At 40.0% G+C, this 22114-nt stretch overlaps 2 protein-coding genes across 6 annotated transcripts in view; both read right to left on the bottom strand.

The window, feature by feature from the left end:
- Positions 1-3274, bottom strand: part of tle5 (TLE family member 5, transcriptional modulator) — a 39927-nt gene extending 36653 nt beyond the window's left edge. For 2 of the 4 annotated variants that reach the window (XM_051377300.1, XM_051377301.1), the window contains exon 1: positions 2142-3273. In XM_051377300.1, the coding sequence (XP_051233260.1) occupies positions 2142-2168 (27 nt within the window). In that variant the 5' untranslated portion in view covers positions 2169-3273. Of the gene's footprint in view, positions 1-2141 lie in introns of all 4 variants that reach the window. The other 2 variants (XM_051377302.1, XM_051377299.1) reach the window with 2 other exon arrangements.
- Positions 3275-5197: 1923 nt separating this feature from the next.
- LOC127350563 (guanine nucleotide-binding protein G(q) subunit alpha) overlaps positions 5198-22114 on the bottom strand; it is a 34824-nt gene continuing 17907 nt past the window's right edge. The window contains exons 2-7 of one of the 2 annotated variants that reach the window (XM_051377298.1): positions 20965-21149; positions 20195-20349; positions 19467-19595; positions 14826-14955; positions 11065-11218; positions 5198-10344 (exon numbers count right to left, since the gene is read on the bottom strand). In XM_051377298.1, the coding sequence (XP_051233258.1) occupies positions 10154-10344; positions 11065-11218; positions 14826-14955; positions 19467-19595; positions 20195-20349; positions 20965-21149 (944 nt within the window). In that variant the 3' untranslated portion in view covers positions 5198-10153. Of the gene's footprint in view, positions 10345-11064; positions 11219-14825; positions 14956-18822; positions 18952-19466; positions 19596-20194; positions 20350-20964; positions 21150-22114 lie in introns of both variants that reach the window. The other variant, XM_051377297.1, reaches the window with a different exon arrangement.

The following is a 22114-nucleotide window of genomic DNA, read 5'->3' as shown; positions in this document are numbered from 1 at the left end:
CATTCTCCCCATCCTCGGGCCCCTGTGACAGCAGCAGCAGCTGAGGAGAAAAAGGATTTGAAGAGGGAAGACGTGCGTGTGTGTACAGTATATTTATGTTTAAAGCCACGGTGGAGGGTGGGGGTTAGCACACGGGAGAATTTTTGGGGGGGCTTGGAAATAGCTTGTTGTAGCAGGTTAAGAATAAAGCAGCTGCAGCACCAGTGATTCCCAAACCCCATTTTTAATCCTGTGTGTTGGGTCTTAATACTCCAATCAAGCAGCATAAGGGCACTCAATTGGATTAGAAAAATAACCTCCTATCAGACAGGAAGGCAGGCAGCAGTGGAGTGGCCCAGCTGCTCTCACCTTGGAAAAGGTGACTGAGTTCTCACCCTATCAGGAGGAGACTGCTTCACCACTTCACCCAAAAAGAAGGGCACTAAAGTGAAATCTTGTCCTTGTGAGTCCCTAAAAATAATGCATGTGAGTATTATCAGAAGATCATTAAGAATGAGCATCCCTACTTTGAATGGCAAACTGAATAACAGGCTAGTATAACATACATAGTAGCCATACTTAACAGCCTGACTATAAGGTTTATTCTTAAGGGGCCACAAGGTGAACCCATTGGAAGCACACAAATTGCACGACTTCACCTCTGCCACTTGACAAGTATAAATCAACAACCTACAACTCTCTCCAACAATTGTGCCAACTAGCGTTTTTGTATTCCAACACAGTGTGTTTCCCCTTTTAATTTAAAAAAGGAGCCACGATACGATTTTATTAAAATATAGAGACAGATTGAGGATACGTCTACAGAGAATACAGCCATAACAGAAGTCGTTTTTAGATTTGCAGTTGTTCTATAAAAATACATCCTTTTAGATCATCAGTTTCAGAACGCTTAAGTTGAACTCGCTGGGACACACTGCTTATACAGGATTTCACTCATCTGACAAGTCAGGCTGCAACCAGAGGTTCCCACATCCTCACATCCCGCTCCCTAGTCTGAGAACACACATCAGCTGGCTCACATCAGCAGCAGCACCACAGCGCAGCACAATCAGGCTGCCACACAGACTGACTGCCAAAGGGCAAACCATTCATGTCACAAAAGACATTCAGGTTCTAGCTTCAGCAAACAACTCTTTGCCTTTCAGCAGTAAAAGAACTACAAGACGTTGCCAGGGAGAAGCAGAGGGCACAGTCCCTGGCAACATAACAGTCCTCTTGCCGTTGTGTTTACCTGCGCTGCACTTACACAAGTGCCTCTTTGCTATATTTGCCCTTGTGAGGGGCAAGGTGAAAAGGCAACCAAAACTTCAAGGTGAAAATACAGGTAGGCCAACAAATGTGGGTTTTCACGTGGGTTTCTTATGGCACCATAAGAAGCCAATTGAGCTTCTATCTTCAATTTGAGCCTGGGTCCCAGCCAGAAACGGTTTGAGCCCTTGGATGACAGAACCACTGCTCCAAAAAAAGCAGTGCTGACACAACCATATATTTCTGTATTGACAATTAACACAATTTTGCCAGTCATTTAACATAAATGTCTGACCAATGGGCTGAGAGCCCTCATCACTGATGAATGCATGCCCTGGACTGAGTTTCTGTTACCATGGGAACTTGAGATTTAGGGGAACAGAGGAGATGTGTGCTTTTTTTCTCCCCCCAGTCATAAAAACACCCACCTGCACATAATAGCAATACAGAGTGATTTTTGAATCGGGCATGGGTTTTGGCATATTGGAGAATGCAACTGACAGGAGGCTGTAAAAACAATTGTATGGTTGTGAAATGTAACAGCATTCATTAGAGCTGTCTGATTCTGGAGGATGACTTCGATGCCATCACCTGCAGAAAGTTTAAGCCTAAATCCAAAAATGGTTTCTCTCTACACTAAATACACTTCTTCTCTCCATAACCCCTTCAACCACACATCTTCACAAGAACTTACCAGAACTAAAAACACACTGCAGTTATAAACCATAATCTTATAAATACCTTTATTCAAAATTACAATCTGCACGCACAATTTCTCTAACTAACCTGCGTGGGTAAATCACTTTACTCACTGTAGAGCAAGTACTTAATTTCCGACAAATGTCAAATAGGGAAAAAAAGAAAAGAAAAGAAAGAACAAAACAACCACTTACTGAGTGTCTTGATTGTGGAAACATCATGTCAATTCCTTGTTTGTTGCTGTCAAACACGATCAACTGAGTGCTCTGTGTTTATATTTTTCCTTGCGTTGGTCCTTTGTCCAAAACTGGCCCAGCCTCTAACAGGAGCTGTCCAGCGTTAGCAGGATGACTAGCTAATGGTAGCTAGCGAAGCGACCCCCCCTTAAAAAAAAAAAAAATAAATAACCACGCTGAATGTGAGTAATGCACTTTTTTTTTTTTTTTTTTTGTTTTAGCCGCAAGCGAGGTAAAACAGTCGGTGTCTTGTCTCGGTGATAGCAAAAACCATTCAGCTGTACCTGTCCCGACTCCCGTATTTACTGTGTCTGTGGACAGGAAACCACCATCAGCGCTGGCTCCTCACTGGCTAAGCTAGCTAATTCTTCAAAAGCTGTCAGTCAATGATCCATCGCGGCTGCAAAGCTTCTTTCTTTCCTCCGCCTCAACGCTCAAGCGGCAGCGGCGACGACGCGAGCACAACGCGTGTAAATTAATAACGTTGGTGCGCACACACACACACACACACACACACACACACACACACACACACACACACACACACAGAGAGAGAGAGAGAGGGGGAGAGAGAGAGAGAGAGAGAGAGAGAGAGAGAGAGAGAGAGCGGTGTTTGGACGAGTAGCTAGCGAGAGGAGGGTGTAATGGTGTCTTCAGTCGCCTTGTGGTGGGTCCTTCAAAAAGCTTTCGGTTCGCTTTCTTCAAGCCCGTTTGCGACTACGCTGGCGGAAAAGAAAGTAAGAGGGGTGAGGAAAAAAATTGTCTAATTTTCAGAAATAACAAAATGTCTGCGGGTTCGTTTAAGTTGAATCCCGTTTCGTCCAACGGCTACAAATAAGTCTCGCGAGTGGGGCCAAAAAAAATCTGCGTTGTCGCTCGGTCGGAAAAACAACTTAAAATTAAAAATGGAGCCCGAGCGCGAGTAGAAAAAAACCAAACAAACTCTGAACGTTTGTCCCTTGAAGCGAGTCGTGGTGGAGAAATAGTGGATTTTGTTCAGTGGTGGTGAAGCTAGAGAGTCAGTCCATTCCTGGAGCTGGTAGGTAGACGCGACGCTGCCGAGCTGTACGCCCCACACAGAAACACAGCGGATAGAAGAGCGGTGAGCGCAGCGGGGCCGCGCAGATCTACACGCCGTAGATCTGCCTCATCAGCCGGCTCATGTCTGAGCAACGAGCGCCTCATGTGGACAGGTCCCCGCACTGCTTCATATGAGGGGTAACCAGTGGGACGCTAACCCCAAACTTTAATCCCACTAGGAGCTGGAGTCAAAGCAGGTTTACCAACATTATCAGTAATGCATCTAACGTGTAGTTGTTTTCACTGTTTATAGCTGTAAAAGAGCTGTATGAATGCAATCAGCTCTCCTGTTTTGACTAAACGACAGTCTGTTCTTCAAAAGGAATTAACATTTAAAGACTCTATACACGTGTTAAGACATATATACAGATATTCTGCTTGGAACAACAATGTGTGCCTGACATGTTTTTTTCTACCAAGAAAAGTGTAATTTCTACCCTTGCTGTGCATACTGTGTATACTGTCATATCCACCTACCTCATGTACATAAAGAAACCTGCACATAAAATATTTATTTCAGCATCCTTTGCACTATTGTCTACTGTATACAAATGTTTGTTTATATATGTACATGTGAGTCTGTGTCTATTTTGTTGAACTTGTTTATTTATGCTGTTAGTCTGTGAACATTGAGAGCAAGGTCAAATCGGAGTCAGATTCCTCGTATGTGTGCACATACATGGCCAATAAAAGTGATTCTGATTCTTAATTTCCACATTAAAATCATTCTACCTCATTAAAAATTCCATTGTTCATTGTTTAAAGTAGCTGGACACGAGATGTCTTCTACTTCAATGTAAAGTCTTTTCTCAGTGTATGTGCACTGGTGGCTTCAAGTTTCTCTATCACGCGCCTTAAAATCAGCTTTTCAGTGAGCACAGAGAAACTTTCCACTTCCAGCAGATTAAGGATTTTGGACTTTAAGTAACCAAATCATTGGCCAGTTCACTCTATTATTTAACACCTATATGAATCATATCCTTATTTAGCCTTAGCCAGGATTTAATAGAGAACCCCACCCACCTAAAAACTTGACCAGCCAGCAATCAAACTGTAAATTAATTTAATTAAAAAAATAGAAATAAATCACATTTGACATTTTATGAATTTCTTTCATATTTGCAGTAAATGTTATTACCCTGCATCATGGGCTAAATGTTGTTTGTGTCAAAGTCTTCTCTCTGCTGCCAGATATGAAATTCTGATTTAAAAAACTAAATACCTTCTGTGTTGATTTATTTCCATCATCATTTAATATATTTGGCATTAAAATGTGCGAGAATCAGGCTTTAAAAGCTGTAATTATAGCCACAGGTGCTTTTTGTCTGTGCTGTTTGCAGTATGTCACCATGATGTTAACGATCGCTCCCTCTTGACACATTTTTGTATGATGCACACAGATTAACCTGAAAGTGCACCTTTGTAGTAGTTTTTCTTTTAGATTCAAATTACTTGAAGTTCTTTTCCAATAAATGTTTATCTTATTCTGTAGCACTTTCTATCAGCGACAACAACTTCCATTGATTATCTGCATGTAAATGAATGCCTGAGTTCAGTCTTGGTCATAAACAGTTGACAGTCACATGAGCTGCTACTGAACCAGTGACCTCTCATCATCTCTGCATCCATCATAAAAAATCACATCAGTATTTGAGGATGTTTTAGTCCATCTAATTTAAATTATATGTGTACAGTGTATATTATAGCTGCAATCTAACAGTTTTTGAAAGCATGCTGTAGTTTGTTCCCTTACGGATAATAAATAACTTTCAAAAAGCCACTGAAGTTAATGTTCTGTTTCTGAAAGAGGTTGTCAGTTGAAGTATATACAGCTTGTATTAGTGAACATAAAAAGTGGTATAGTCCTTTAATCACAATATACAGTGTAAGAAAACAACTTCCCGCTCCAAAGGAAATGTACAAGGATGCAATAAGAGAGTATAGGAACATATTTTATTCCAATTTAAAACATTTAAAGGAGAAGGCTATGAAAATCATTTTCATGTTTGAATGAGGTTCAGGCAACAGTGGTTGAAATGAAACATACAAAAGAGAAATATGGCCAAAATACTGTAAATCAAAAACCATTAGGACCCTTTTTATGAGGGCGTTGCATGAATACAGTATATCACCCACCCACTCCCTCCCCAACCTGACAAACACATGCAATTAAAATGACATTTATCTTAAAAACAGCAGTTCATCAATAATCTTAAATATAGAATAAAATTGTCCTTTTTTTTAGTTAATTAATCACATACTTAAGTGTTTATTTGTTTTAAAAACTGGACCATGAAATTCACAGGCCCTCTGATTTCTCACAACATTGGCACTTGTTAAGAATCTGGCTTTACAAAGAAAGGGGATTGGCACACTCATTGTACATAATTTACATTTGGTATACTTAAAAAAAAAAAAAAAAGAAAAAGAATCAAACAAAAATACATTACTTTCAATTTGTACACCACTACACAAAGTTTATTTGAACTCTTTTAAAAAAGTCTGTCATCTAAAGTGGTCCTAAATACATGTGTTAAGGTGTGTCAACCTTAAAAAAAAAAAAAGAAAGAAAAAGATGCAAAGATAGCTTTTAATATTACTGTATGTCCACCCCTCTAATCAGAATGGATCTCAAGCATAAGCAATAGCCATCAAAAGTACACACACACACACACACACACACACACACACACACACACACACACACACACACACACACACACACACACACACACACACACACACACACACACACACACACACACACACACACACACACACACACACACACACACACACACACACACACACACACCCCTCAGAGTACCAACGAGCGCGCTTGAACGGACATCTAAGTTGCATGAATGCAGGCCCATTGCAGTGGTGCAGTTTCAGTGCCTTCGACCCAGGGAAAGAATACACAGTCCAATCAAGTAAAGGGGGGGAGAAAAAAAAAAGAGAATGGCAGACATGTAAACATACAGCATATTCATTCACTCACTTGCAATTATAACCACCAAAATATTACAATGGCCATTTCAGTACCTTCACTTGGCAAGTCTTTCAATAAATACATTAATACTGAGGCTTAACACACAAGCTTCATTTTGAAAAAAAAAGAAAAAACGAAACCATAATGCAAAAGTGGATCAACAAGTTTTACCACAGAGATCTGAGTCAAGTTACTACAAATTGGGAATTTCTGTGGCTGATTGATTTTGTTTGGCACAGTGTTTTATTGGACTGCTGTACAAACCTTCTCCAGAATGCATTCTAAGCAGAATAAAGCAAATACAGTACAAATCAATGGAAAGGACTTCAAATAACCGACCCAGCTCTGCTGTTAGCTCCCATCACCGGTAGTGTTGCCATGTGACTTTTTCTGTTTAGCTGCGAGGTGCTCACCAGAGAAGGCAAATACACATATGAAAACTGATACAACAAAGTTGTTTTTTTTTTTTTTTTTTATAAAGAGTACACCATTTTGCAAACAGTGGTCCCAGGAGTGGTCACTTTCATCTTGTTTCTCATCCTCATAGCAGCCCATTCAAGTCCATTTTCGGCGCAACATCTCATCTACGAGCATGAAGTGTAAGAGACCACACGGCTGCCCTTAAGGTGGTAAGCCACAGTTCAGGGGAACAAAACACAAATAGATGCACATGTTATCCCAGCAGGGAAGCAGAACAAAATATTCCTTTCAAAGCTCAGTTAAAGTCTGTCACGTAGTTTATTCATCCACATATCAAAATACATAAGCTCTTAATTTAAAAGTGAAAAGCGTGCTGAATTGTATCACCCACAAAATGAACTGAAATTAGCAAGTGAGTGTGAAAAGCATCACCCTATACATGGGGACAAACAGGTCAAGAAAAGGCCTTTAAATGTTGGCTGAAGCACCAAAGCTGAACCCATTATCAATACAGGCTGGAAAAAACAAGGTCACAGCCAAAACAATAACTTGACTTCTCAAAGTCAGAGCTTTTGCAACATCTCCAATATTGTTTCTCATATTTTCATATCAACTCATAACAAATTGTGGCACTTAGCATAAATATATATATATATATATATGTCCCTTCTTCATTAAGTGTCAAAGCGTACAAGATAATGGCTTTATCAACACAATGTACACATTTGCACCAGAGGTGTGACAATTACTCTCAGTAGGTGCGTGTGAAGAAAATCAAGGCTAAGTAATACACAGGGCGAGTAAAATCCCCTAAATCTAACAGATCAAACTGCTTTTCTGCAGAAATTCAAAAGAAAATTTGACTTGTAAACCTTTTGGCAAACGATTTAAGATACACAAAATGGAGTACGACAGGCTCTGTAATAATTTCTTTGATGTTTAATCTGACCCTTCCAGCTAGTTCAATGTGCACAAAAAGGTCAAAATGTCCCAAGTGTTCCCTTTTTTCTGACTCCAACACAGCCAATGCCAAAGTCAAACATGGAAACACTACCAATTAGAAGATTAAGCCAAATATGCATAACCACATAGTGGAAAATATAAAGCCAAGAAGATCAGCACATAATTCATCAGAGTATGAGGATAGTTAGGTGCAACTGTGCTATTGCACCTCGGGAAACCCCACTTCTTTTGACGCTAGCCATTCTCCTCTTCTAAAGGCAAAAAGATAATGAACAAAGAGCTAAACCGCCACCAGACTTCCCTCGGGAATGTCATGTAGGCATCTGTGGACTGCTCCATTCCTCCCTCACTGAACCTGCGGCCATCACCCTCAACAGGATGTCAAACTCTTGATTCATAAACCCCCCCCCCACCTTAATTAATTGCACCTTTTTCTCTATGCCGTCCATAGACTCCTTTCATTTCTATCAAAGCTGCTAGTAGTAGCCCTTGTGATGAAAAAGTTATGAAAACTTACCTGAATTACATTGTGAAGACAAAAATAGCCATCTATCAACTTTCAGCTTAATGGAATATTTAAACAACTATCAGGCAAGAGACACGATATGGGATTGGAACCAATAGCCAACACATATCCTCAAAAATTACAAAAAAATGCAAGCATTCTTGAACAGTAAATATTCAACCACCAAGTTTTTTGTCTGTTTTCATTTTCCTATTTGCATAAAAGCACAAACCTGACACGGAAACAGTGTTTTCCATCGTCAGGCATCTCAAAACAGAACTGCAACAACTAAATATATGAAGTATCATTAGAAAGATAGAACACTTGTCCATAAAATAATTTTGATATTTTACAGCAGTATAAAATCTCCTCCTGTCTCCTAGGTTGGAAAAACATTTAAGCTGAAACTAGGGAGGATGTCTCATTTACTGTATCAACAATACGTAGATCTGATTGATAAATTAGACATACAAAAAAGAAATATTTACTCTCTTGCTATCATTACAGTTTATCAAATGTTGGCCAAATAATATGGCTAAATAAAGTTGATTACAGAGAGAAGCCATATGGATGATCAAGACCAACTTGTGACTTAAACTAACTGGCAGCGCAAAAGCTTTATTTCATCTACAACTGACTATTGCACTGTACTAATCTGGTATCATCATTCGCACATGGTGCACAGGAAGATTATTCTCAACATTAATAAAGGAAACAGAGAAAATAAATCACAGTACTAATACATGTGTGATTCAGACAATGGTCGACATGAAAAAATGCCACACAAAGTGAGTTGTTATGCCATCAAAATCTGAATGATCCACGAGAGAAAACTTGCACCTAATTTTGGCAATACCGTTTCCAAATATGTTTTCTTGGTATCTGAACCACTTAAGGGATGAACAGGATACTGGCAATGCAATTATATTTACAGAAAAAAGCAGGTGGTTACAATTTGGCAATGTGATGGGGGCAAAATGACGAGGGAGTTGATATACAGTATGTTAATACCGGTAGTAGTGTTGTTGTTGTTGTTTTTTGTTTCATAATACATGTTAACACTTTAAAATGATGGGCAGTTTAAAAGTAACATATTGTGAGTCTTTCTGGAGCGTTGCATTCCTTTGAGTAGTCATCTTCAATTTTAAATGGAGAACAATAGCAGTAATAATACAACCAAGACGTTAACATAGCTGAAAATATTGAAAGTATAACAGAGAACATGTAGTCGTCTCTGTGTAGCCCTCACTCTGTGTGAGCAGCATGAAAACTTTATTTACATTCAACAGAGCGTCTGGGCTCTGAGTGGGGCAGGGTTAACAAAAAAAATAAATCAAATACAAAATTCAAGACCCAGGGGAACCAAGTACCTCACTGCACCCCAGCACTGCCAGATAATATATTCTTATCATCATAATTAGTTACCCTTCGCAGATGAGCAGAGTCCAGGGTCTGCAGCCTGGCCTCAAGCCCTCATGCTGTAGTGTATCGCATGCATGGGTTAAATAAGAAGAAGGGGAGAGAGCCCTTGGTCCATAAAAGCTTTGTCTACCCAGAGAAGGCCCTCTACCCACCTCGAAACACACACACTGGTGATAATGTAGTGTAAAGAAAAAGAAAAGTGAGCCACACCTAGGGCCAAGAGGAGCCCCAGAGCACACCAAAACCCCAAGAGAGGGGGACAGATGGAGGGAGTGTTATCTTTCAGTGTGTTTCATGTGTGTTTGTACAACAGGGGCAATTATTAGAACCACTAAACAGATAACCATTCTTTTTAAAAAATGGGCAAACCAACAACCAAGGAGCTAAGAGGACAGTAGGAATAGGACATGGATAGTGTTGGTCTGTTAAAGTATGAAGCAATGCTTTTTGAGCAGCAGTGAGTTTCATGCAGATGTGTGTGTTTTTAGAAGTGGACTCTGCATTGTGTCTGTGTGTGCGTGTGTGTGTGCTGGGGTGCAGGTCTCTTTCTTGCTCTCTCTCCCTCTTTCTCTCTTTCTGTTTCTCTCTTCACACAAGGTTGTATTCTTTGAGGTTGAGCTGCAGGATAGTATCTTTGACGGCTGCAAAGACAAAGCGGATGTTCTCCGTGTCGGTGGCGCATGTGAAATGGGAGTAGATGATCTTGTCACTGTCTGGGTTCAAGTCCACAAACATCTTCAAGATGAACTCCCGACCCGCTTGGGCATCCCGCTGGGGACCTGGGAGAAGAACGGAGCATTACTTTTAGCTTCTATGGAACGTCGTATTAGCATCATTGAACCTTTATTTTATCTTTATTTAATTTCAGCATTTCTCAATATGGGTTAAACAATTCAACCAAAAACAGCTGGAAAGGAAAACACAAATCACTTCTGGATGACAAGTTACCATTCTAGATATGACTGGTGAGAGGGGTGAATTAGTATTGCTTTATTTTAAAGGGTCATAAGCCAAAAAAGAGAGAATACTGCTATGTTCAGTCAACTATCAGTTAGTATTGTAGTACATCATCACAACCACAGGGTGTCACTGTACAATCAAAAATATAACTGACCGGTTCCTGCCTTGATAAAGTTATAGATTGAGAGTGAAAAAAAATCTCCCTGTGTGCAAATAATGACACAGCCACTTTCAATGTTAAGATAGCAAGCAGCTAGTTTGATTTTCCTAATGGTAAAGGGCCGTTACAAATGGTCAGTTACTGGCTAAACTAGACTGAAAGAAATGCCACAAACACTGACCGAGTTTGACTAATGGCTCAACTTCTCATCTGTACGGATAATTAATTAAAAAAGTCCGGGAATTGAATTCACTGCTGAGGCTCAACATGGTCTGACATTACAAAACCATTCAATGATAGGCAGACTATGTCAAATTCATGTTGTAGTTAAGATGTCTAATAAAGTAGAAAGGCCAGTAAATACATAAATCTCACTCACCGTCAAACTCTGGGAAGTAGTCAACCAGGTGAGAATACATGATCTTCTCCTCCAGCAGGTCCTTCTTGTTGAGGAAGAGGATGACGGAGGAGTTTTGGAACCAGGGATATGTGATGATGGTCCTGAACAGAGCTTTACTCTCCTCCATACGATTCTAACAAGGGGGGAAAAAAAACAGGAAAATAAACACAAGGTTAGAATGTAATCAGAATACAAGACTTCTCAAACTCTGCTTGATTCACTCTTCACTGTGAATGTGAATAAATGGCTGGCCAATGCACAGATGCTACAGTTAATATCAATATTAGGTATGCATTTGATTTTCAGGATAATCTCTACAAGTTTCTGGGCTAACATTCAATTGGCAGTCCCGGCACTATAAGCCAGACTTAGCTGAATGGAGCTATAAGCAATGACCAACAAGTGCAGTAAACTTCATTATGAACAATATTTTTTGTTGCCTTCTGTTTCGGGTGGAAGGGCAAAAGGGTTTCTGGACTTGTGCCATAACAGGACTTCTTTCAAAAATAAACTGAAAGAAACGATCCAGTCGGCAGCAAAAATACCAGCAGGGATAATAAAAATGCAGCCAAATGAAACAAAGTGTTTCTCTTCAAAGACATATACACAAAGAAACAAAAGAGTACTGTTTATTTACCTAAACCTGTAATAATATGTTACTTTTTCTTATTATATCGTTGCTAACATTGCTAGCATAGCTTAGCTGTGACAGGCAGTTAGCAAAGCCAGTATGTTCACAGTTTCATCCAACCCTTCATAAATGCACAGAAAGAGTCACTGTCGGGTTATGTTTGGACACCGACACTTTACATTTGTCAAGTGCTTTTTTCTGACACCAAACACTAGCTTGCTAATAGTGATGGACTGTAGCTGGATGGCATCATGGCGTGGCAGCTGGAATGCAGCATTTGCAGTTAATACAGGATATTGTAGTAACGGATGAGAAACAGCCAGGGAACACTCAAGATTCTCAAAACAACCACAAAAATGACTCAAGACTTTCCCTGTCATCTCATGTAAGCTACTAAAAGCTAAAAGTTGCTGTCAAACATGACTCTCCTCTCTGGTCTAAACTCCTTGCCAGCATCACTCCCACAGTCTAGTCTTGGCAAGTCATAATATGATCCTGGCTAGACTTGACCCGATGAAATCAAAGATGTTTGAAAACAATCTCGTCAGGCTCCGACTGGTCTTAAGGGTCAAAGTCTCGGTCTTGGGCCTGTCAACACGACAGGATAATCTCTGCACACGGATGCCTAAATGCTGCCCAGCCTTGTCTCAGCTGTCAGCCAATTAGAAACAGAGCTCAGTAACAGCATCAAAATTGTCTAGTGTGGCCTACCACCTGTGTCCATATACACATTGCAAGCAGGAAAAGCAAATAAACAGCAGCCTGCAAAAATGAAAACGTATTCCTGTCCTTGTGTGTTCAATAATTTCAGTGAAGATAAAGTACAGTATATGTGTGCAGTTAAACTGTTCCCAGTGGACAAACATCCACCCTGGTAAACTGTTGAGCATGAATCTGTAGCGATGTACAGCAGATATAGTGAGTCAAGCTGGCAGCTGGGTCTGGTTTATGAAACCCAGCTGTCATATGATCAGGTCAGAGAGATGGTTTGTTGTCAGGAGAGGAGCAGAGGGCATGCAGCGGCTGATCACATTAGCTTTATTAGCGATAATTCTATCTGAACAGAGGAGAGTCAGAGCAGACAGAGCCAACTACATAGACAAACAAAATATCTGTGGAGTGAAGAGATACAAGTTCCGCTTGTTGTCAGAGATTCATCAATAATCATTACTGTGTGTGTATGGGAGGCTCCAATCCAAAAACAGTTTCTATATGACTGTTACATATGGTAGTTCAATAGAAAACATAAATCATTAAATTACATTTTAACTACATTATGGTTGCTGTTAATTGACAGAACAGCTAAGGCTGCTTTAAACTTGCATTTACTGATTTTTGTTGACATGGAGAGAGCGCAACAAGCTGCTAACACAACACTGATTGTTGATATGTTGAACAGTTGCTTTTTTAGACTTCTACCAGACGAACATCAACATTAGCATTCATTTGAAGTGGTGTTTCTGGCCACCTGACCAATGTAAGTACAATATTCATTCTGCCTTAAGCTCTATTTGATCTCCACCAACTCCTGAAAGAAATATCTGGCTTCTTAGGAACTAAATGCTCCACTATGTTCACCAGCTAGTCGCAAACCTCCTCTGCCAGAAAGCTCAAAACAATGAGCTACAGTCAGATGATAATTCTCTGAATGTTCGTCATTACAAGTGACAACTTTCACATTACGCAGATTGTTGTCATTTGATCCATTGTCAATACAAAAATATTAAGTAGTGCAGCTTTAACTATGAACTGATTCCTTGTCAATGTAACTAGAATTACCGCCCTGCAATTTGATGCCTCCACCAACAACTCAAGTTGCAGTTTACATCCATGTCTGTTCAGACTCGTATAACATTTGTGGTGAACACATTGACTCACGATTACGTAGGTGCACTCCAATATGTTGTTTGCAGTCACGTAAGTCAGATTAATTTTGAAGCAAGAGTGAACAGCGGTGAATACATCAGCTGTTGCTGATGACATTCTTTACCACGTTGTGTTCGATCATTTTTATAGGCTACGTCATTACCAACGAGCCTCCTTCACACGCAGCTCACCTGCTGTTATTAAAATGGAATCGCAGGTGAAAAAAATCCTGAAGCCAAGTTGTGCTTTTCCGGGAGACTTTATAAAATAAGAGATATTTTGCTTAAGTAACGTTACTGGCTACAGTAAGAGTAACATTACTGAAAGAGAAAGCAAGGTGATTAAAGTAGTTAGAGAGTTAAGTAGTGACATATATTTTCAATAGCTTAATATTAGAATTATTATCCCCTGTTGCCGTCCCTGTCGTCCTGTGGGAAACACAGCAACATGGATGTGAAATCTGGAATCACCCAATTAATTCTTAAATTATGGCTAAAAACCTCTTCTGAGGTCACAATAGTGTACGTCAGTAAGTCAGTGCCCCACCAACTGTTAAATATGTTCACAACCTCCCCTGCTGTTCTGTTATGGTGTTGAATAATGGCCAATTTTAATTACAGCATCAATCCTGTGTTAAGAGTTATGACATAAAACCTGTTTGTCAAGGTCATTTTGAGGTCACAGTTACCTTTGAGTGTCAAAAGTGTCACAAATTCACTTTACGACCAAGAAGGCCATCGGTTTTTAAGTTAAATGTGTGTTAAATGTGTTTTGTGATGTCACAGTGACCTAGACCTTTGACCACCAAACTCTACTCAGTTCATTCTTGAGTCGAAGTGGATGTTTGTGCCAAATCTGAAGAGATTTCTGCCATATTGCGTTACCAAGAATGGGACAGACAGGCAGATGTACAACCTGAAAACATAATGACTCCAGCCTTGCAATCGGTGGCACAGAGGCATAAAAATACTGAGTAGAGCAGCTTTAACTGTGAATGGGTCAAGGTGACCTACATTTCATTGTCCAATTAATGTGAATGTGAATGACCAGAACTTTTTCTGGCTTCTGACGGAGGCACGCCATAAAAAGTTTGAGAACCACTGTGCTAACCAGACTGAAAGACCTGCAAATATCTTGTGATGCCATGTGAAAATACGACAAGACTTGAAGTCTTATTATGAAGTGTGATAAAATCTTGTGTTTGCCTCCGCAATAAAAAAAAAAAAAAACAACCAACTCTCACCTCGTTGTCCGACTCCACCAGGACCTGGTCGTACTCGCTGAGCGCCACCAGAAACATGATGGAAGTGACGTTCTCAAAGCAGTGGATCCACTTCCTCCTCTCTGACCTCTGACCCCCCACATCCACCATTCTGATTGTAACATGATGGGATGAGATGAAGGGCCACCCAACACAGGGTAGAATGAATCACATAAAAGAGAAGAAATTACAATTAGCACTTAATATCTCAGACTCTCTTGATCTCCATTGTTTAGATGTTTAACGTTCGCTACACAACGGGAAGTGTTTTAATCATTATGTCAAAGATGGAACTTCTGTTGAATGTTTGGAACTACCCTGGTTATTAAACAAATCAAACCTAGATCACAGAAAATAGAACGCATGTGTCCCAAATCAAACAACTTAATTAGATTAGATGTATTACATTTAATTCAAATAGTTCAAAACATTGTAACAGAGGCACCAGAAGAAACCCTGAAGTGAGCTGAGGACAAGCCACCAGCTAAAGATCTTGGTCACTTCAGGACAGGAAGATGATTTTCAAGTAGAAAAGGCATCAGTGCAAAAAGGCATTCACCCTTTAAAATGTGGCTTTGTATTCAGTTGTGGCCAATCAACATTTTAAATGCCCTATATTGTCTGAACATTTCCACTAATTCAACATAATATCTAGTGAGTCCAGTGTAGTTCAAGCCAAACACCCCTTTTGCACTGAAAATATAAACAGAGGAAACACGAACAGAGAATCTGCAGAGTGAATCACAGAGTGGACAGAGCAAGCCTTCCCAACGGTGAACCAAAATAACTACAAGGAAGTGTATGTTGCGTACAAAACAATACCATCCTTCTCTCCCTTCTTTGTAAAGTAGATGCAGGAAAGTCCACGCAGGAGATAGAAAGTAGTAGAGCTGGGCGATAAATCAATTCATTTAAATCTACATTATAAAAACAATACAAAAAATGGATGAATTATAAATGTACAGCTGATAAAGGTTTCCATAAAGTCACTCATCTACACAGAATGTGTAGAATCATTGTCCCATAATATCCAATACGAGAAGAAGGGGTGGGAATTTTTTTTACTTTTAGGCCACATCGCCCAACCCTAGAAAGTATTACAAACTGTTTACTTGTTAAGAAGTGCATATAAAAAGCTTCTAAGTGTGAGGAATACAAGAGGAGTAACAGATAGAGGTTGGAAGAGGACACGTGGAGTAATCGAAGGAATAGAGATGAGGGGGAAAAAGGACTTGGGAATCAAGGAAGAAACACTAAAGGATGTGAGAAACAGCGGCTTATGAGACATTGTATAGGTTTTGATTGTGGAGTACGAGACATGGATTGACTCAAATTAGTATTAAAGCCAAAAGAAATTAATTAAATCAAATTTGGCTGAAGACGAAATGCTGCCAGATAACAATGAAAGAGGGGCAAAGGGGAAAAATCTGATTTTGTTATCTGTCCATTTAAACTAACTGCTACAGAAAATACAACTTTAGACGATGAATGAAACTCTGACTGTTCTCATAAGTTACGTCAAAGTCTCTATTCCACAAAATATCACTTAATATCATTCAAAAGCTAGACAGTGAAATTTTGATCACACATCACAAAGGTGAGCTCAGTCAGTGAGTCTGCCAGAAGGAAGGACGGCATTGATAAATGGAGCCAGCCTAAAATAAAACTCCTTCACATCAGACGACCTCCTTTTTTCCTCTAGCAAGGATGAGTGACCTACTTAGCACGATAAGCTCTCCTATGCTGGATAAGCCAAGTAAAATGACATTTTCTGTGACTTCAAAAGCAAATTAAAAGAGAAGGAAGCAAGCCTAATGGAGATGTTTGTCTATGAGAGGCTTCCTTGTTGCAGCTATAGCCTAGTCAACTGCAAGCAGAGGCAGTGTAGTCCCACATGTACTTGTTACTATACATGAGTTTCAGGCTGTGGAACTTCTCATCCTGCGTCAAGTATCCTCCATGTTTAATCACAGGAAAATGATAACACATTCTCATAAACTGAGAAACCTCAAAAATCATCAACAATAACACCTGACACCTCACATTCATTCCTACTTCATATTTGTATTTTCGGTGTGTTAACACAAAACTGATGTCATCGAGAGCATGCAGTGATTCACCATCAGCAGCACAGCCAAGAAGAGTAGAGCCTATCGGCTAGCTGCAGCATGCTGCTGGGAACCTCTTCAGCACAACCTCATTGCAAGCAGAGTTATTTCTAGCCTTGCCAAGCGTAGGAGGGGGCTGACATGATGGCTTCCTATCGATTTGCACTCTTCTGTAATCGCTCTTGTTCCCTGGGTCCATCTCTATCTCCTCATCTTCTCTCTTTTTTGCAAGAGGAGGAAGGGAAGCGGGCTCTACGTATTGATGGCGGGTCCTAAAGACTGCCTCTGTGCAAGGTCCTAGAGGCCGTGTCGCTGGGCTACGCAAAACAATTAGGAAGGAGTATTATGTAAAAATACTCAGTTTATGAGCCTTTCAGTTTCTAAACATGGAAACTTCTCAGAGTAAAACTTGGGCATTGTCATGAAGCATCCCTATACTCTTTCATCTAGGCCCGTTTATATTGTTTCAAATTATAGACTACGGTTAAGTGATAACATGGATGTACATAGAAGCCAGGCCTGCATCTAACAATTATTTTCATGATCAATTATTCTGCCAATTAATGGTTTAGTCTAAACAAATTATACATTACAGTATACATTCTGATACTGGATAAGTAACTACAGGAGATTTGGTGTTATTGCTAGAAGATTTTCATGAAAGCCAATCCCATCATGGATACTATTTAAGGTCTGTGTTTTTCTGCTATAGCCATTTAATGCATTTACATTAAGTAATTGCCTGTCTATTTAGTTTTTTGTCATTCACCATTTACGCACTGGATTGAGACAGGGGTGAAAAAGGTGAGAAGGATATTACCCCTCTAGGGGGGTCCGGGGGCATGTTCCTTGGAAGAAAATTTTGAATATTCCATAGTTTAAAGCATCAATCTGATGCATTTTGAGATGCATTTTTTGCCAACCTGGGGAGAGCTGGAGAAACTTAACTTCAGCCATGAGTCAAAAATAAAATGGCCTCCTTACTAAGTATTATGCAAGCCATTTCATGCCAGCCTGTCACTGGGTCTAACATTTACAGTATATGAGGCACAATGTGGTAAGGTCATGAAAACAGGTCATGAAAATATACGATACTATACTACTCCTAAAACAGCTGGGCACTGTAGTTTCTGGCAAAAGTTACCCAAACAGAAATAAACAGTGTATTTGTAATGGGACGACTTTCAGCTACGGATTTGGTGAGCTAGTGAGTATTTGCAGCAGAAGAACGGGGGATAACCGATTGAATAAACTACAGTGTAAACAAAAGATTAAACGGAAATGTTGCCGGATAGTTTGGGTTTTTTGAAGTGGGGTCGTATGAAGTACTTATCTATAGTCAGTGTGTTAGCTACATTAACTGCTGCTCAGCAATCCCTCAGTTTGGAGAAGCAGAGAGCCGCTCCAGCACAAACGATCAGCTTTGCACTGCAGTGAACGGAGTCCAGATGCAAAGCGAATTTTAACCACCTAAAACAAGGCCCACCTAAAAAAATCTATATCAGTTCAAATATATGTTACATAGAGAAAATTCACACCGCTTTACATCACTGTCAGACAGCCCTGATACCGTATAACTCACATATTCGTACGCATAGGCGCAACTTTTTCCCGCTGCGGGAGGAGACCTACACCCTAATTGATAAGTCTACTTGTTTCAGCTACAGTGGAATCTACTGTAATGTTGCACATTGAATGTACTGAAAATATCAGAATGGATCATATGGGGACCAATGGGGACATATTGAGACAAAAGGGGGACATGAAACATGTTAACACTGCCTTTTAGATTTGAAAATGACAATAGGACAGTAGTAGGGTAAAAAAAAAATAAAGCAGGGTCAGTAAAAGTAGTGCATTTCTTTTTCTACCTGAAAATGATGCTTTGCAAGTCGAAAGGGTATTCTATGATCCCAGTGGTTGGGATTCGAACCCTAAGCACGTCCTGTTGGGTTGGCAGATAGGACGATTCAGCAATACGATCCAGATCACTTAGATAGCTAGAGACAGGAAGGACAACAAGAGACAAGAGAGAGGGGGGAAAGAGAAAGTGAAGCATAACCGCAGATACAGCAAAACTCCTCCAAAAGCAAGTGGATCAGTCCAGATGTAAGAGTTATGAGGGGACGAACCTCTACCCCCAAATGTACTCTTAGAAATCTAGCTTTGTCCTTGATGGCAACTCCCAAAGACAAAATATTCCTCACTCTGTACCTCCTCAAGAGCTCAATTTGAAGGTTTAGGGAAGTTTCAGTTGACTCCAAAAAATGATTTAGCACTCAAGAGGCCAACTTTCACTACATAGGTGACAAAGATTACTGTCTTGACAGGAGGGTTTGGGGCCTTGAGGCCAGCCAGTCTCTGAGAGTGTACCATCAGGGATGTTAAAGTGCTGAGCCCTGCTGTGCGGCACAGGGGAGATGGAGATAGCGGCGTCGACGGTTTCCAACTGGCTGACCAACTGTCAAGCAGCCGGCCAACCAGTGTCATCATCTGCAGCACTTGACACCAGTACCTGAAGATAATATTCTCCAGGTCAAATGGGTATTCAATGATGCCGGTGGTGGGCACTCGAACCCGCAGCACATCCTGCTGAGTGGGCACATACCCCGGTGATCCTATTCGTTCTAAATCGTTAAGGTAACTGTGGAAGGGAAGGGAACGTGGGACATAGAGATGCACATGTAGGCAAACCACAAGTCTCAACAGGAGGAGACCACATGCACATGTATATACAAAGAACAGACACAAATAATTGCTTTTAAACACATACAACTGCAAAACAATATTAAATAAAAGTGCTTATAGCGAGCAGTAGCTCATCAGGAAAATATACAAGCTTTAATTTTTTTCCTACATCCATAACTTTTTAAAAAGGAGCCATATTAGTCTGAAATGGATTAATGCAAGTTGGAATTAGCCCTGATATTATTAGCAGTCGTTTATAAACCTGCCAACATTTCCTCCTTCCCCCTCCCCCCAACCCTCTGCATCTGCCTGAACCCTCTTCCCTCCAGTCAAGTGGCTGTTAACACAGGTAGAAAACTGCTGAAAAAAGTCTATTAACATTATTAATGCATCCGTGATTTCATTACTCATGTCTATACTATAAAAACTGTTATTTACTCATTTCATCATATTGAATTAGATATTTTAGAAAGCACAGTTGCAGTGATACTGTTCTCCATGTGCACATGTTACGTAAATAATGTGTGTAATTTATTTTATTTATTGTAGACGTACTATTTGGTTGAGTCGGAGAGCTGGTACTCTCTCCTGCGATCATACGCCTCCTGGATGCCAGGGTCAGCCCACAGCGTCTTTATCGCGCTGATGTACGGCTGATCGAATGATGAAATCTTCTCCACGTCCACCTCGCGCACCAGCTGGGCATTATTCTGGGAGAATGGAGAAAAAAAAAACAAAGCAAAAAACAACATGTCAATTTTGTAACTTATATTCCTGAATGTTTACATACTACTTACAGTACATATCCACACTTTTAGGCTATAACATTATCAAACTCCTGATCGTGTTACGGCAACAAACAACAACATTAAATCAATAAATGCAGCAGAGCCAGAGATACATTTCATTCTATGTAATCTTCTTGTTACCTGACTGCCGATACTTCCATAGAAAACTGCTGACATTGTATTATGGTAGTAGCAGCTAATGTAGCGGTTAGCTTCAAGCAGAAACTTCCTTCTTTCTTCTCTTTTATTTTTAAACTTGTGGTCTATGTGAAATGACCAAAACTGAGCGAACTTAGTAAATAAGGTGTTCTTGTAGGATCCCGTTACTCATAGTAATAAGTTAATTAAGAAAATACATTTTCAAGACTTAAATCATTTTCATAATTCAGTTAAGAAATTTGTATAGAGTCGTGTTTCATTATCTCAGCAATGTTAGGTGCTTCACAAACTAGGAAGTATAAATTATTTGGATGTGGGTATCCATTTCAATAACGCATCACATGACAATAGTTTCATCGAAACACTGACAGTACGCACCTTGTTCTGTTCATACTTAAATGGGATTTTGAGGGTCTCAGTGGCACGGATCATGGCCTGCATTGAGGTGAAGATATTCTGGTAGACCAGTTTGGTGAAGCCCTTCTTATCCTCATCTGTGTAGCCTGACCCGTGGATTATTCTCATCTGCTTGATGAAGGTACTCTTCCCGCTCTCTCCAGTACCTGAAAAACAAAAAAGGCACAGCAGGTTAGCTGACAACTGAAAAAAGGATCACAACACTGACATGACCCAGGAACAAAAGTCATATTATCCTACAGTGCTGCTGAAGATGTGGTGATAATTCTTGTGTGCAGATAAATTAGGAAAAATAAAGAGTGTAATGTGAAACCTGCTAAATGAGGCAAACAATGCCAGAAATGTACAGTAACAGTGTTACAAGTATGACGAATGAATTCAAACATTTGTTTGAAAGATGGGTTAGTACCACAATACTCCAAGAAAAGCTGTAATCCATCCAGTTTTGTCTAATAAATCAATTAAGAATACAACTGACAGTAAAATGTAGCAGCACTTTAATTCTAATGTAGTCAAATGTATTTCTGCTGCTCTTGGAGCAAACTAAACCACAAAATAAAAAAAGACCCGTGGATGCTGAGCTCTTCTCCACACAGTCAACAAAGCAAACAAACTTGGTCAAATACTTTTTATATAGCTCATATTTCTGTGGTAACCCGGCTGGTCGTTGCAATAGGCTGACCTTGTCTGTCCACCTACACCCTGGTGCTGATACACAAGGCTGTGAATGAATAAGCACTCTCATGGCCTCCAGGCAGCGGTCAAGACCTCAACTCAGTTCCTGTGTTTTACCAAAACAGGCTGCTAAGCTGAACTGATCATTCTTCCACATGGTTCTCTTATTGTTAAATGACCTTTTTATTCCATTATTCCATTAAAATGTTCACATCTCCTCTCTCTCTGTGTGTGTGTGTGTGTATTCAAACACATGAGTTATGTAACTCCAGATAAGAATTTAAACGTCTAAAATATATATGGACACATGTTTCTGGGCCTAATTGTGGTTGAGCCATTGTCTCTTATCATTTTGATTCTAGTGTCCTGAGATGTGCAATGTAACAATGCAATGTAATCATCGTTTTGGCCGTGGTTACCACAGAGGCTCCACTGA

Source organism: Dicentrarchus labrax, unplaced genomic scaffold (assembly GCF_905237075.1).
Source record: "Dicentrarchus labrax unplaced genomic scaffold, dlabrax2021, whole genome shotgun sequence".
NCBI lineage: Eukaryota > Metazoa > Chordata > Actinopteri > Moronidae > Dicentrarchus > Dicentrarchus labrax.
The sequence above is the reverse complement of the archived record's forward strand: the minus strand, read 5'-3'. Positions and strand labels throughout refer to the sequence as shown.